A 17111-nucleotide genomic window follows, 5' to 3' on the forward strand; every position below is an offset into this window, starting at 1 on the left:
GCGCAACCACACTTCCTCTCTCATTATTTACCCATCTGGTATTGTATTGGCTCTCTCTGATCTGTATCATATTTATGTTAGTCCTACATTTGGTGACTATGTATTGCTGTATACTGTTCTCTGGTACTGTTATTTTTGAGCCTATGTGATTTATTCCATCTGCATTATTCCATGAGGTTTCAGTGGTGATGTGCTAAACTGTTCATGGGTGGATCACCCCTTTGATCTTTCCCAGTTTTAAGTGTTCTTAATAATATTTCTCTGTGTTATTAATAAACTTTTTCACACTTTTTGCATGCAACAAGGGACTCCTCTTGCTTCATTCCATTATTCTGGATTTTCCAGTACATGTTTGGTGTAGTTGTGCCCACTCTTTCCCATGTGTTGTGTTCTATATTAGAGGACTGGGGACTTTACTACAAGAAGGAACCAAAATGGGGGATATTATTAAAAGATAGGACCAGGATGGGGTACATTTATTACATGATGGGTTCAGGATGGTGACATTATTTGGGGATGGGGGACATTACTGCAAGAAGGAACAAGTATAAGGGCCATTATTACAAAATGAGGAACATTATTACAGGAAGAGGGACATTACTACAGGATGGAGGACATTACTACTGGGGCCTGTAGATCTAACCAACATGTTAGAGGGACCCCTGTCAAAATTTTGCATTTGGGCTCATAACACTTTAGTTATGCCACTGGCTGGACCTCTAGTTTTTGAAGAGCCCCTTCAATGTAACTATGTATATCCTTTCTATTCAGAATACACAATTGATTAATCGTTATACTTACACATGCTCTTACACTTTAACAGGCTTTACAAACGAAAGTGCTTAATCATGATTAGCTAACTGTGTTGATGGCTTCAACACAAGAATCACATTTTACTGGAAGTGAATGAGTTGTTGACACTAATTGCTCTTGCCTATGTGTTAAACTTTAATAACTTTATGTCTTCTTAAACCTGACCTCAAAAGGGCTGTGTGCACAGGGGCATGAAAGTTTATACACACATAGTTAATGAAATATTTAAAATGCCAGTCATGCCAACAATGTATATAAGGAAGCCATGACCCTTAGCCAACATTCACCATACATCTCCTTAGCTATGCAAGACTGGGCACATTTGACACATCTGTACATGACGCTTTTGTCATCTTTAAAATTACATTTCTTGCTGAATGAAATTCTAACAACATAGCAATATGATTATAGAAACTAATGTTTATCTATGTCCCCGCTACCATTAAATCTTGACCAGGCAGAAGATGCACCACAATGGGTAATGCTGCGTGATTTGATACGTGCTGAAGTTAAAAACAGAAAAAAGTGAGATCTCATCATTGTTAGTCTCGGCCATTGTTGGCAGCAAATCACGAGATGCATAGTTGATACCAAGATAGTCGATTATTCTATTCCATCCGTCTAAAAAGATGGACACTGCCGTAAAAGTAACCAAAAAGTTTCAGACTTTAAACTTTTTTTGCCTCATAATATTCAATCCCTCTGTCTGGGGCTCTGTCTGAATCATATTTGTCGATGATTTAGATGGAACCCGTGATGGAGTCATGGACGTGTGTAATGCTCACGGCTGGTGTAAGGGGAGCGAGCGTAGTTAGTGGACCCACTGGAGCACAGGAGGGACCCGTGCTTACCCTTTAGTCTGAGAGGCTTAAGTAAATGCCCACCGCAAGGTGGATGTCAGGTACCACTCCCAGGGCAATGATCGGGACTGTGGCAGCTGACCCCCAGGACAGGAGACGGACTCAAGTACGGACATAGATGGGGTCAGGTAATGTCTGAGATAGACAGGCAGGTGAGGATGGACAGATATTGTGGGCATGGCAGGGACAGATAGGTATGTGAAGGCAGGTACAAGGGACAGACACAGGGATAACCGGACAGGAACACAGGAACCTGACAACTAGCTAGCAGACTGCCTAACTAAAGTCGTTGCACAGGCACCTCCCCTAATGGGAGGGTGCCTTAAATACATGGTGCCTTTCAGCCATAGGCTGAGAGATATTTCTGGGAAATGGCATAATGGCTCTTTAAGAGGAGGGTCGGTGTGCGTACACCCATGCGCACCCTAAGCGGAATACTGGCCCTTTAAGAGGAGGGTCGGTGTGCGTACATGTAATGCGCACCCTAAGCACATTCCCGGGGAGCCTATGGGGTGTGCAAAGGCCCCGGAGGAGAGGGAGGCAGACAAGCACATGGGCGGCCTTGGAGCTACAGGGGAGGATATAACCCGGGGGCGGTGGGAGGAAGTCGGCATCCCTTAAGCGACACTGGCTCTACAACGAGGAGCTAAAGCCTCTTATGAACGTAGCCTAATTTACTCTGGACACCAGCAACTGTGTCCTTGGTAAAACTACAACATGTATATGATAGTTAGTTGTAACGATACTTAGCGTAAAGTTGCTATTATTTTGCATTACGTGCACTGCAAAACTTCATATGTTGCGTCACAATAGACAGCAGTTGGTTAAACCATGGCTCGACTAATTACTCAGCCAGCAGTTATCATTCCACACTCATCCATACACAGGGGCACTCATTCTCCATGTTCTCTTTCAGAGCAGCAGCCATACTGATGTGACAGCTGCCTATCTCAAGAGACCAAAAGGATTGCCAGTCGAAAATTGGACATGCCTGTTCCTTATCTCTCCTATATCATCTATCGTGGAGAGTTGGAAGGCCACCATACACATTAGACTGTAAACTGAATATGCTGATAATATTCCTAAATATTCAAAATAAACATGTTTACCCATTAAAAACCTTTTCAATGATTAGGTGGAAAAGGGACATGGCTTAAGATGTGCCACCATTTGCAAGACCAAGAAATCGGTCTAAAAATAATCCATTCGAAAGATGCGAGAAATTGATCTAACAATAATCGATCCGAAAGATGCAGGAAATCAGTATAAAAATAATCCATCCGAAAGATGCAAGAAATTGGTCTAAAAATAAACCATCCGAAAGATGCAAGAAATCAGTCTAATTATAATCCATCTGGAAGATGTAAAAAATCGGTCTAAAAATAATCCATCCGAAAGATGCAAGAAATCAGTCTAAAAATATTCCATCTGAAAGATTCAAGAAATTGGTCTAAAAATATTCCATCTGAAAGACGTAAGAAATTGGTCTAAAACGAATTCATCCGAAAGATGCAAGAAATTGGTCTAAAAATAATCCATCCGAAAGATGCAAGAAATCGGTCTAAAAATATTCCATCTGAAAGATTCAAGAAATTGGTCTAAAAACATTCCATCTGAAAGATGTAAGAAATTGGTCTAAAAAGAATTCATCCGAAAGATGCAAGAAATTGGTCTAAAAATATTCCATCTGAAAGATGGTTCAAAGATGTCTAAAAATTCCCCAAAAATTACGATACAGCATTGTGAGAAATTTGAAACACTTTCAAATGGTTTATTCAAAATGTAGTCTATATATGAGACAGTATAAGTAAATCTGCCCAAAAATTTTAACTCGAGGAGACACAGACAGAAGAGGACCCTGTGAAAAAACAATACATGGGTGCTTTGCATTCCAATAGCGCATCATAATGCACAACTCCACCTGATTTGGAGGTGGTAGTGGCCCTCTTACCACCTAGGCTGCACCAATGGTATGTCCGCCCCTGTCCGAGCTCTTACCTACCTACCGTAATACAAAATATTTTGAAATATTGACCTCTGAGCATAGAAAATAGCCAATCTTATATACCAAATGGTTCTATAACAGGCGGCGGTGACACTCTGTACCCCATGCACTTTGCCCAGTTTACAGAACATTCCCCACACTTTAAGCTTCCTCTCATTAATCCCCCACTGATCGCAGTGATACTTTAACTCTGCTGGACTCTGCCTCTATATAAGCCAGGACCTTGAGACACAAATACCTGTTTTGGCTGTGACTTGCCAGAGAAGCTTTGCAAGTTCTCAGCAGAACAGAATGAATTGTAGAATAAATGCTCACAATTCTTCATTCGATTCTTGATTCAATACGTCCCGGAGTAATCCATTGGAATCTGTTACCTTCTGTGGACTCTCCGAAATTTCTAAGGACGACTGATTAAACATTGCAAGTAAGAGGTTTTTATCAGTCAACTTCTAATAAAGTTATTTTGTTTTGTTCTACTTTCAACTAACTTTTGACTAGGTTTTGCAGATGTTTATGTTTAGTATGTGTTATCATTTACTGTTATTGTAGTTATGTTATCGTGTGTGTATATATTAGATCTGGCATTTAATACTCATTACTAATATATCTCTTTACAGTGGTCAGTATTATATTCTTCTGATACATAGCTCCAAATTCTTTGCTAACGAGCCATTGTATACTGCTTTATTGTGTGCACATGACATCTTGTATCTCCTGGAATTTCCTGGAGAAAACTGCTTCAGCACTTTTTGTCTTTTTTGTGTTCTTTTTGTCCATGTTCGAAGTAATTGTTTGTTGCTTTTGACCACTAACAGATTTTTTTTTGTATTTATCATTTTTTGGTCACTTTTTGTATATGCGATTTCCGGTCGTTTTCATTTTCTTTTCGTTCTGAAGTGTCTTTATTTTTTCAGGATTCTTTTTTTTTGTGCATCTTTTTGCTCATCTTCTAAGCACTTGTTTGTTGTTTTTGACCACCAACAGATGTTTTTTTCCATTTTTCTCTAATTTTTCGGTCATCTTTTGTATTTCTGGTCTTGTTTTTTTGTTCTGAAGTGTCTTTTTTTCAGGGTCTTTTTTTGCATATTTTTGGCATGTCCTCTTACACTTATTTGTTGCTTTTGACCACAAACAGATTTTTTTTTTAATATTTTTCTATAATTGTTTGGTCACTTTTTGTAAGTGATTTCTGATCGTTTTTGTGGGGTTTTTTTGTACTTAAGGCTATGTCCGCACTTTGCATCGTTGTAGTTGCAGTTTTAAACGCATATTTTGGCAAAACATTGTCTTTGCCAATGTTTGGTCGGATCACAAAAACGCTGTAAAAACTCATGCGTTTTTACCGCATTTTGACATCTTTTTACCTGCTTTTTGGTAACTTTTAGTCAGATGCGTTTTGATAAAAAAGACACTGGTAAATAAAGTTTAAATATACAAACACTACAGAAAAAATGAGAACAAATATCATGTTTTAAATCAGACAAAAATTTGCTAATTTTAATATAATAACTATTTGTAATTAATTATGTTAAAATTAACGAAAAAATATGGAATTTCAATCTTTTAATTGTTGGACTATGTGTGTGTGTAAAGGGACATATCATTCCATTAATATTAAGTTCAAAGAACATGCGTTTTCATAGTCAAAACCGCATGTTTTCAGCATCCAAAAAGCATGTAAAACGCTAGAGTTTTGGGATTTGATGTGTTCTGACATTTCTCATTGACTTCAATGATATCAAAACGCAGCCAAAATGGCAAAAACAATTGACATGCTGCTTCTTTGAACTCTGAGTTTTTGCCGAAAATTATGCAAATTAAACGCAGCGTTTAGAAAAGCAAAGTGCGCCCATTGACTTTGCTGGAAAAGCAAAACATTTTGGCATGAAAACACTGCAGTTCAAAACGCAGCTGAAACGCAGGTAAAAACGCAAACCTTTTTAATGCCAAAATGCATTCGTTTTGATTTTCCAGCAAAGTCTATGAGAAATAGGGATTTCTTGTGCACACCATGCTGTTCTAAACGCTGCGTCAAATTTGCATATTTTTGGGCAAAACCTCTGCTTTTAAAGAAGCAACATGTCAATTGTTTTTGCCATTTTGGCTGCGTTTCCCATCCATTCAATTTAATACAAAACTGCAGCGTTTCTAAAAGCACCGGAAAAGCACTAAAAATCATGAAAACAGCAAGGTGCGCATAGGCTACTTTCTTTGCGTTTTACATGCATTTTTAAAGCCAAAAGCATTGCCCTTTCTGCCAGAGGATGCTTTTTGAACTGCAACTACCTCGGCGCAACGTGGGCACATAGCCTTAGGGGCACTTTGCACACTGCGACATCGCAGGTGCGATGTCGGTGGGGTCAAATTGAAAATGACGCACTTCCGGCATCGCATGCGACATCGCAGTGTGTAAAGGCTGGATGATACGATTAACGAGCGCAAAAGCGTCGTAATCGTATCATCGGTGCAGCGTCGGCGTAATCCATGATTACGCTGACGCGACAGTCCGATGTTGTTCCTCGCTCCAGCGGCAGCACACATCGCTGTGTGTGAAGTCGCAGGAGCGAGGAACGTCTCCTACCGGCCTCACTGCGGCTTCCGTAGGATATGCGGAAGGAAGGAGGTGGGCAGGATGTTTACATCCTGCTCATCTCCGCCCCTCCGCTCTGATTGGCCGCCTGCCGTGTGACGTCGCAGTGACGCCGCACGACCCGCCCCCTTAACAAGGAGGCGGGTCGCCGGCCACAGGGACGTCGCACGGCAGGTGAGTGTGTGTGTGAAGCTGGCGTAGCGATAACTTTCGCTACGCCAGCTATCACCACATATCGCTGCTGCGACGGGGGCGGGGACTATCGCACTCGGCATCGCAGCATCGGCCTGCGATGTCGTAGTGTGCAAACCCCGCCTAAGTGTCTTTATTTTTCCAGGGTTCTTTTTTTTGGCACCTTTTCCTTATGTTCTGAGCACTTGTTTGTTGTCTTTTGCCCCCAACAGGAATTTTTTGTATTTTTTCTATAAATTTTCGGTCATTTTTTGTACTAGCAATTTCCGGTCATTTTTTGATGCTCTTGTTTTTTTTTTCAGGGCTCTTTTTTTTTTTTGCATCTTTTTGGTCATGTTCTAAGCACTTGTTTTTTGTTTTTTGACCACCAACAGATTTTGTTTTTGTATTTTTCTATCATCTTTAGTACTAGTGATTACTGATCGTTTTTTTTTTGTTCTAAAATGTCTTTTTTTTTTCAGGGTTCTTTTTCTTTTGTACTTTTTTTCCTCATGTTCTAAACACTTGTTTCTTGTTTTTAACTACCAGCAGATTTTGATTTGTATTTTTCTATCATTTTTAGATCATCTTTTACATTAGTGATTTCCAGACGGTTTCTTTTTTGCTCTTTAAGTGCCTTTTTTAGGGCTCCTTTTTTGTATCTTTTTTGTCATGTTCAGAGCCCTTGTTTGTTTGTTTTTATTGTTTTGTGTGTTTTTCTATCGTTTTTGGGTCATCTTTTATACTAGCAATTATTGGTCATTTTTTTTTATTCTCTAGTGTCTTTTCTTTTAAGTATTTCTTTTTGTCTCTTTTTTGGTCCATGTTTGTTGTTTTTGACCACCAAAAGATTTTTTTTGTATTTTTGTATAATTTTTGGGTCATCTTTTGTACTAGTGATTTCTGGTGATGTTTTATTTTTTGTCCTGAAGTGTCTTTTTTTTAAGTGTTCTTTTTTTTTTTTACATCTTTTTGGTAATTTGTTTGTTGTTTTTGACCACCAAAGGATTTTTTAGTGTTTTTGCATCGTTTTTGGGTCATTTTTAATACTGGCGATTTTAAGTCATCTTTTGGGGGGCTGCAATCAACAATGAAGTGAAGAAGCCCATAGCTGCTTCTGAAGCGAGAATGCTAGGAAAATGCTCAAAAAGACCCCCGAGTGTCTTCCGGGCATCCTTTGACTTAAATTTTAAATACAGAGCATCTTAAAAGCAAGAAATGCCGGCAGAACGGTCACCTCACTTTTTTTAATTGCTTGTCATCTTTGGAAACCAGAACCAGTCAACCGGTCGATTTTTCATTTTTTGCACTTTAGATATTTCCTTCCCTTATTCCAAGAGTCATAACTTTTTTTTATTTTTCTGTCGATATAGTCGTGTGAGGGTTTCTTTATTTCTTTTATCTCCTCAGAAGGTGTAGTAACTGGCATAGTCAGCTTTGCCACATAGACAGCGCTGGACACCGCGTCATACCTGACTATGCCAGTTGCTACACCTTCTGAGCACCCCCTGCACGCACACTGATGAAGGTCTTTCACCGAAACGTCTGTGCTTGTGCTGGTCCTACAAGTTCCTCTCAATTAAAGACCACTGTTCACATTTATCTTGAGTGCCAAGTTTCCACATCTCCTTTAGCGCCTAGTGAGGTTAACGAAGAGCTCATCCCATACGCTCCGTACTTAGGTTCCTCATCCATGCACTGAGCAGCATACCTGACCCTGATCTGGGCCCTATCTATGGCGGTGAGGGAAAAATCGCAATAAAAAGGCCCATGTAAGACGTATTAGAAAAAAAAAAGAGAATACTCATCGTAGCACTATGAGTAGCAAAAGCTGTCAACCTTTAACTTGGTGACAGGTCCTCATTAAGAGTCTCTGAGGACTTAACATTGGAGAAGTCACTGATCGGTCGCCTTGAATTACACTTTTTTTATGCCATGAAGTTGTAACATGGTGCAGGGCGGTAGTCATGGGCAAGGTCTGCGTTTCTTTTGCCCCGGTACGTTACATGAAAGAAGGGGACCCAACTACTTGTGTGGTTGGTGACTATGGAAGCAGTATGCCTTTGCAGGCCTCATGATAACATTGACTTTGGCTGGCCAAGACCAGATGTTAACTAAGTCATTGAGGGAGAGACCACCAGTTCTTTAAAAACACTATTTTAATGCACAAACACTTAATGGCAGCTGTATACAACAGATAGCGGGTATACTTCTTCATGAATATAGAATATCTCCACACATAGTATTTTTACATCTCAAACCTCATTTGTTCCTACCTCCAATTACTTAACTTATTTCACCACCACCCAGCTTAGTACAACAAGTACAGTCCATGAAAGTAATTTCTTCTTCCCACTTCTGCATCTTATTCTCCTCTTAAAGGGAATGGTTTGACAATATGACCGGACTAAACTTCAAGCTTTCTAACGCTTAGGGAACTCCCACACATGGCACTCACTTCATCTCACTTTCTGTTCCATCCTGGCTCATTACCGTTGAGAGTTTCAAACTGTGGGCTCTTCTGTTAGACGTCCTCCCTTGGACCTATCTCTACTCAGTCACTTAGTCCTTTGGTCCGTTTTCTGACCACTGGTGGACACAGACAGAAAAGGGCCCCTGTGTGAGTACCCTATTTGGGCCCTTTGCAGCCCGAGATCTCATTATAATGCATAATTCTAACTATTTTGGAGGTGGAAAGGGGCCCCTTTACCACTCGGACCCCGTGCGGCTGCATAGGTTGCACCAATGATATGTCTGCCCCTATCTCTGACCCGTCTCCACTATATCACTCTGTTTTTCGGTTAACTGTAATCTCTCTAGGATCTTGTATGCTTTGCCCTGGTCTCCTCTCACTTTATGGACACTCACGTCATGCGGCCTTGTTGACTAACCAGACCATAGGTCTGTCTATCTGACACACTGGGCCCTATCTCATCTTCCTACAGGAAACCATCACTGTCCCTTTGGAGTAGCCACTCCCACTCTGGGTTAATACGAAACATTAACTGCTTCTTGCCCTACTGCTGACATAATGCAATATATATTACACATATCACATTATACAATATTGCATGACATAATACACATTAAACTATATAACGCTGATGTCTTTGAGGGGGAATGTGGGCAGAATGTCCAATTCCTTACAATATCCTCATGCTGTGTTATCTGAGTTAAGGTAACCTTTGCTAGAACTGTACATATTTCATGCTGTTTATATACCTGTACCCTATTTATACAAATAACTAAAATAAATAAATATATATATGTACATATATATTAAAATAATTCTGTATTCTTTTATTATAATTAGCATTTATTTATTTTTTTTATTTTTCATATATTTTATATATACTAGCTGTAGTACCAGGGCGTTGCCCGAGATAGAAACTGTCTCTCTCCCTGTCTCTGTCTGTCTGTCTGTCTCTATGTCTGTCTCTTTCCCTTTCTGTCTCTGTGTGTCTGTCTGTGTCTATATCTCTGTCTGTCTCTTTATCAGTCTCTCTGTATAGTATCTCTGTGTCTGTGTGTCTGGCTCTCTCTATCTTTCTGTCTGTCTCTCTCTCTCTCTGTGTCTGTCTCTCTCTCTGTGTCTGTCTCTTTCCCCGTCTTTCCCTGTCTGTCTTTGTTTGTCTCTCTGTCTGTCTCTATTGCTGTCTGTCTCTTTCCCCAGTATGTCTGTTTCCCCATCTGTCTCTTTCCCTGTATTTCCCTGTCTGTCTTTGTCTCTCTGTCTGTCTCTTTCCCCGTCTGTCAGATGGGGAAAGAGACAGATGGGGAAAGAGGTAGAGACTTTTGCTGTCTCTCTCTTTCCCCAGTATGTCTCTTTCCCCGTCTGTCTCTTTCCCCATCTGTCTCTTTCCCCGTCTGTCTCTTTCCTCATCTTTTCCTGTCTGTCATTGTCTTTTTGTCTGTCTCTTTCCTCGTCTGTCAGACAGGGAAAGAGACAGACGGGGAAAGAGACAGACGAGGAAAGAGACAGAAGAGGAAAGAGACAGACGTGGAAAGAGACAGACAGTGAGACAAAGACAGATAGGGAAAGATGGGGAAAGAGATAGACGGGGAAAGAGACAGACGGGGAAAGAGACAAACAGCAAAAGAGACAGACAGAGAGACAGACAATGACAGACAGGGAAAGACGGGGAAAGAGACAGACGGGGAAAGACATAGTATCCGTCTGTCTCTTTCCCCATCTGTTTCTTTCCCCATCTGTCTCTTTCCCCATCTGTCTCTGTCCCCATTTGTCTTTGTCTGTCTCTGTCTGTCTCTTTCCTTCTCTGTCTCTTTCCCTGTCTGCCTCTGTCTGTCTCTTTCCCTGTGTGTCTTTCTGTCTGTCTCTTTCTATCTGGCTTTTTTTTCCCATCTGTCTCTGTCTGTCTCTGTCTCTGTGTCTTTCCCTGTGTGTCTCTTTCTCAGTCTGTGCCTGTCTGTCTGTCTCTGTCTGTCTGTCTCTCAGTCTGTGTCTGTCTGTATCTGTCTCTCCACCGACATCATATTATCTCACACATAAGCTTCTTATACTATGAATGTCCTTTGTTCCTATAGCAACCAATCATAGCTCTTATTAATAGCCTGTAGTTCGCAGCTCCATTCAGTTTAATAAAGGCAGGTGTTTTGGAGAGTAACTGTAAAGCGTGGGGTTAAATTTTCTTGTCAAAACATAGTCCATGACATTCCCTGATTCACATGAGGCGTCTGTGAAAAAGTTTGTGATTGTGAATGCGACTGTGCGGATTCCTGTAGCAGACATACATACATACACTCACACACTCAGCTTATATATATATATATATATATATATATATATATATGTTAAAATATGAAAAATAAAATAGAATCATAAATACTAATTATAAGAGAAATACAGAACGATTTAAATTAGAAATATATTACTTTATCACTAAAAACTTTGAAGTTAACCGACACATTTGCTTTTCTAGGAATCAGAAAAGGTGAATCCGGAGTTATCCTTAAACTGGTGTGTGAACAAAAATCGTGGCTATTTCCATTATAACATCATCAACAAAATCTAAAGGAAACACAAGGATTATTAATGAGCCAGCAGTAATTATCTAAGGTTTTCACAAGGGTTTTCAATACTGAAAGACTAAAGAACATAATTCCGAGCAAGAACAGAGGATTGTATTCTAATCCTGTTTAAGAATGCCTTTGGAAATGTTGGCATGAGTTGTTCACAAACCCGAATGCAGAACGCAGAGAATTTCTTGTGGAATTGTTCTATGTTACGTTGTGGAAAAGTTATTATTATATTTGAATTTCCAAAGCAAAACTTATCTACTTTAAGAACACAATCTGCTTCCATATTTGGCTGTTGAACGTGCGTAGAGAGGTCATCTTGAGGGATCCATCATGGGGTTTGCTGATCTGTTGGAGAAAACTGGAGGAATGGGACGGTTCCAGATCACACAAGTTACTTTGCTCTGTTTTCCCATATTATTGATGGCAAGTCATAACCTCCTACAGAATTTCAGTGCTGCGATCCCAGACCACTGGTGCAAAATAAATGACACGGGGATACTTAACAGTAGCAAAGATGGCTGGGTGGTCTTGTTCAGCCCGGTGAATGAAGAAGGAAGGCCGGAACCGTGCCTGGAATTTGTTGAAATACAGTGGAGACCAGTGGGCTCAAATATAACATCCCATAATAGTACAGACGCAAAGACAAGATCTTGTACAAAGGGTTGGGAATATGATAGGGAAGAATTCACTTCAACCATTATTACTGAGGTAAGGCTGCGTGTAACTAGAGGTCCGAATACAGGTATCTCAATGTAGAAAATAGTCATCTAATGTGGACAAAGAGCTACATAAATAACTTGAATATCAAAAGTAAAATTGTGGATAAGGCTTCCCCCCCTTAAATACATAGTCACAGATTAAAGACTCTTGATGGTTGGAGTACACCCTAAACCCTACACTTGTTCAAATAGGAACATTTGTCTTTAATAAGATAGAAGTGCATCTCAATAAATTAGAATATCATCAAAAAGTTAATTTATTTCAGTAATTCAATACAAAAAGAGAATCAAATATATTATATAGAGTCATTACACACGGAGGGCTCTATTCTTATATATTATATAGAGTCATTACACACAGAGGGATCTATTCCTATATATTATATAGAGTCATTACACACAGAGGGATCTATTCCTATATATTATATCGAGTCATTGCACAGAGGGATCTATTTCTATATATTATATAGAGTCATTACACACGGAGGGCTCTATTCTTATATATTATATAGAGTCATTACACACAGAGGGATCTATTTCTATATATTATATAGTCATTAAACACAGAGGGATCTATTTCTATATGTTATATAGAGTCATTACACACAGAGGGATCTATTTCTATATATTATAGAGTCATTACACACAGAGGGATCTATTTCTATATATTATATAGAGTCATTAAACACAGAGGGATCTATTTCTATATGTTATATAGAGTCATTACACACTTCTGTACTTCTTAGTATCAGTGTTATTTTTAAATTTTGCTTATCAAAAACAAAGTCATATATACCCAAAGAGATAGCTGGTGTTTTGTGGATTGAAGGAAAGAATGGATGCAGGGCCATACAGATGCCACGCTCCTGCGCCAAGGAGACTCCGTGTATAGGTGTGACTTTGGGTGGGGTGCGTGACACTTACTGGTTTCTTCAGGTCTATGCCCATTACCCCGCCCCGGTCCTTGTGGTAAATTAAATAGAACTTATATAACAACACAGTTCACTTGGCATCCAAATTTCTTCAGTTTTTTCTTCACACCATTATAACAGACATGGCCTCACTCCTCGTGGTTCTGATTGTACTATTTCTGAGGTACTCTTTTTCAACCTGTCCCCCACTATCTTGGAACTCCACCCCCCTTTCCTTACCCCTTAGTCCGCTTCTGGGCCCCACAAGGCTGTCTAGTTGTACAACTTCCCTGAACCTGCCAGGGTGAGCCGTAGGCTCCGGACCTCATAAGGTTAACTACAGCTAATTAGTGGGTGCTTCACTGTCCACTCCTTTAGATGGAAAGCATAACTACGTCATGCAAGCCCTGAGAGAGCCAGTGCCGTCATCACTGGAATGGCGCTGGCATGGGAGGCGAGTGTAGCTTCAATTATTTTACTTGTCGTAAACATAGTAATCGAGAAGGGAATGTCTGAGTAGTGGAGAAACCCTTTAATTGATCCTCACCGCCACCATCAAGCCATTTGTTTATTATCATGTCTCCTTTTCTCTCTCTTTACAGTATAAAGACAGGTTAAGACTGTAGCACCCCTGAACCTATCAGGGCACTACAAGGTACTGCATCCTGCCAAAGATATAAGGCCTACCCCTAGGGACCTGGAAGACCAGTGCCGGTAACAGCAAAACACATTATAATCCCAGTTTTCCCCCATCTACACAGACTGGTGACAGACTAGCCATGGACCCAATGGATGGCCACCCAGGGATGGAGCGGATGCAGTCCACTACACAACGACTAGGTGGGAGGGGACAAACAGACAGTCAGTGGAGTTAGTAAGTGAGAGGAGACGAACGCAACTGCTCTGACACGGGAGTGTAACGGAGACCTTAGAGCCCAGGCGTGTGGTTGCCGGCGGAGTATGGGGGAGTACTCCTGGAACCATAGCACCAACGGGGCACAGAGCCCTAGGTCAGGCAAACGCTCCAGGCAGACCTGATAAACATCTGCACAGTTAGGGGACCATAAAGGACCTCACTGACCTTAGAAATCCGGGGGCACCAGCAGTAACGGGAGAGCCAGGGACCGAAACTGAACATCGTCCCTACAGGGTTCACACTGCCGCCGTATGGACCAGAGACTGAGGGAGAAACAGGAGGGGACCCCAAGACGCTCCAAGTATGTATACCCTCAGTCTATACTCACTAACAGCATAATACCAGCAGATAGAAAACACCATGCAAAGTCAGGGTAACATGAGGAGAGGGTTTTGTGCTGTTAGTGAGTATAGACTGAGGGTATACATGTATGGTATTAGATTTGGTGCAGGATAGTGATGAGCGAGCATGCTTGTAACTACTCGGTACTCGCACGAGTATCGCTGTACTCGGGCTGCTCGGCGGGGACCGAGTAATCTCGCGATACTCGTGCTGTACTCGTGGTCTTCATTTCTGCATGTTGGCGCTCTTTTGAGAGCCAGCCCTCATGCAGGGATTGGCTGGCAGACCACTGCAATGCCACAGCCCTGTTAGTTGTGGAATTGCAGTGATTGGCCGGCCTGCACAGCGTGACCGAGCCTTTATACCGGCGGGCGCGCTGTGCTCTGCTCACAACTATCCAGACAGTCAGTGCAGGGAGAGTGTCGCTGATTCAGGGAAAGCTTTGCGGCCCTTTATAGTTAGTTCCGGAGCAGGGCTGCAAACAGTGTGACCAGAAGTCCTTCTCAGGACTATTCTAGTTGTATACAGGCAGGCAGGGTATAGCCAGGTCGGAGTACAGTAGCAGAGTCCTTCTCAGGACTATTGTTGCTATATACAGGCAGGGTATAGCCAGGTCGGAATACAGGCTAGTGACCAGAAGAGTCCTTGTCAGGACTATTGTAGCAGTATACAGGCAGGCAGGCAGGGTAGTGGTGACCGTATACCAGCCTTCATCATATCTGGGGCTGGTGTACACAGTGTAAAACAGTCCAGATAGTGTCAGACTTCTCAGTAATTGTCGCTCCTAAAAACCAGTTAGGTTCTTATTGCGTCCGTGCTTGCATTTAAAAACAGCACGTGTGTGGCAGTCGGTGGCAGCGTACAGGTGCGCGTTTTGCACAAACTATTATATAACGCACAAGTCTAGTGTATAATACACGTCAGTCAGCAGTGTCTGATAGTGTCAGACTTCTCAGTAATTGTCGCTCCTAAAAACCAGTTAGGTTCTTATTGCGTCCGTGGTTGCATTTAAAAACAGCACGTGTGTGGCAGTCGGTGGCAGCGTACAGGTGCGCGTTTTGCACAAACTATTATATAACGCACAAGTCTAGTGTATAATACACGTCAGTCAGCAGTGTCTGATAGTGTCAGACTTCTCAGTAATTGTCGCTCCTAAAAACCAGTTAGGTTCTTATTGCGTCCGTGCTTGCATTTAAAAACAGCATGTGTGTGGCAGTCGGTGGCAGCGTCAGGCTCCATATTGTCCCTGGATACAGACGTGCATGATGGCCTGTAAACATGAAGTGCCCATTGTAAGGAAGTGGGTCTATTGTAGTATAGCCCTTAGGCAGGGCAGCCAAAAATTGGGAGGCTCCACATTGTCCCTGGATAGAGATGTGCATGAGGGCCTCAAAACATTGTTCCCATTGCAAAGGAGTGGGTCTCCTGTCGTTGTAATGCCCATTCAGAAAGAATGGGCGAAAAAATTTACCACTGGGGGTATACCTGAAACAACGGCTTAACTATTGTAACGGTCACCATGATGGCGCATGAGGAGAAGGAGGAGCAGTCCAGCGAGTAGCCAAAGTCCAGAAGTGTGTTACCATGGGTGAGTGGAGGTACATGGCAAATTCCCGTTACAAACTTTAAATTCCGCTGTAATTTGCTGTTGGTGTGTGTGGTGAAGTCTGGCCAAATCCAACCCTTGTTCATCTTGATCAGAGTCAGCCTGTCAGCATTTACAGTTGACAGGCGGGTGCGTTTATCTGTAATGATTCCACCTGCGGCACTAAAAACACGCTCTGACAAAACGCTAGCGGCAGGGCAGGCCAGGACTTCCAAGGCGTAGAGAGCCAATTCATGATGCCACGTGTCCAGCTTGGATACACATTAATTGTAAGGCACAGAGGAATGTCGGAGTACAGTTGTTTGATCTGCAAGGTACTCCTTGAGCATCTGGGCAAACTTAGGATTTCTTGTGGCACTACCCCTCACCTCAGGGGCTGTGGTATGTGAGGGGCTGAGAAAACTGTCCCACATCTTAAAGACTGTTCCCCTACCTCTGGCGGATTGGACTTGTGCCCCTCTCGGCTGTACGCCTTGGTTGTCCACTGATTCCTGACCTATGCCGCTAGCGTTTTGTGAGGGGAATGCTTTGCCTACTTCCGTGACTATGGCCTTCTGGAACTGCTGCATTTTGCCTGACCTCTCCGCCTCGGGAATAAGAGACATAAAGTTCTCCTTTTAGCGTGGGTCTAACAGTGTTACCAACCAGTAATGATTGTCGGCCAAGATGTTCTTAACGCGAGGGTCACGAGACAGGCAGCTTACCATAAAGTCAGCCATGTGTGCCAGACTCTTAACAGCCATCACTTCAGTATCCTGACCAACACGATGACTGAACATGCTGTCCTCCTCCTCCTCCTCCTCATCATCTACCCTGTCCTCTGGCCAGCCACGCTGAACCGAGGATATGACTGCATGTCATATCCTCAATTTGGCCAGAGAGTTGCTCCATGTCTTCATCCTCCTCCTCGTCATAGTCCTCCACTGCACGTTGTGATGAGACGAGGCTGGGCTGTGTGTTATCATCACCCACACCCACTACTGTTTCTTGCTCAAACTCATCGCGCTCCGCCTGCAATGCATCATGGTTGTTTTTTGAGCAGAGACCATTTTAGAAGGCAGAGAAGCGGTATGGTGACGCTAATAATGTCGTCATCGCCGCTCACCATCTTGGTGGAGTCCTCAAAGTTTTGGCGGAT

General features: G+C 42.0%; 1 protein-coding gene across 3 annotated transcripts in view; it reads left to right on the forward strand.

Moving 5' to 3' along the window:
* LOC142255191 (solute carrier family 22 member 6-A-like) overlaps positions 1 to 17111 on the forward strand; it is a 196214-nt gene that overhangs the window by 88913 nt on the left and 90190 nt on the right. The window contains exons 1-2 of one of the 3 annotated variants that reach the window (XM_075326686.1): positions 3932 to 4102; positions 11380 to 12187. The exons of 1 other annotated variant lie outside the window; for it this stretch is intronic. In XM_075326686.1, the coding sequence (XP_075182801.1) occupies positions 11810 to 12187 (378 nt within the window). In that variant the 5' untranslated portion in view covers positions 3932 to 4102; positions 11380 to 11809. Of the gene's footprint in view, positions 1 to 3931; positions 4103 to 11379; positions 12188 to 17111 lie in introns of those variants that run through there. One more of the 3 variants, XM_075326687.1, reaches the window with a different exon arrangement.

This window comes from Anomaloglossus baeobatrachus, chromosome 10 (assembly GCF_048569485.1).
Source record: "Anomaloglossus baeobatrachus isolate aAnoBae1 chromosome 10, aAnoBae1.hap1, whole genome shotgun sequence".
Lineage (NCBI taxonomy): Eukaryota > Metazoa > Chordata > Amphibia > Anura > Aromobatidae > Anomaloglossus > Anomaloglossus baeobatrachus.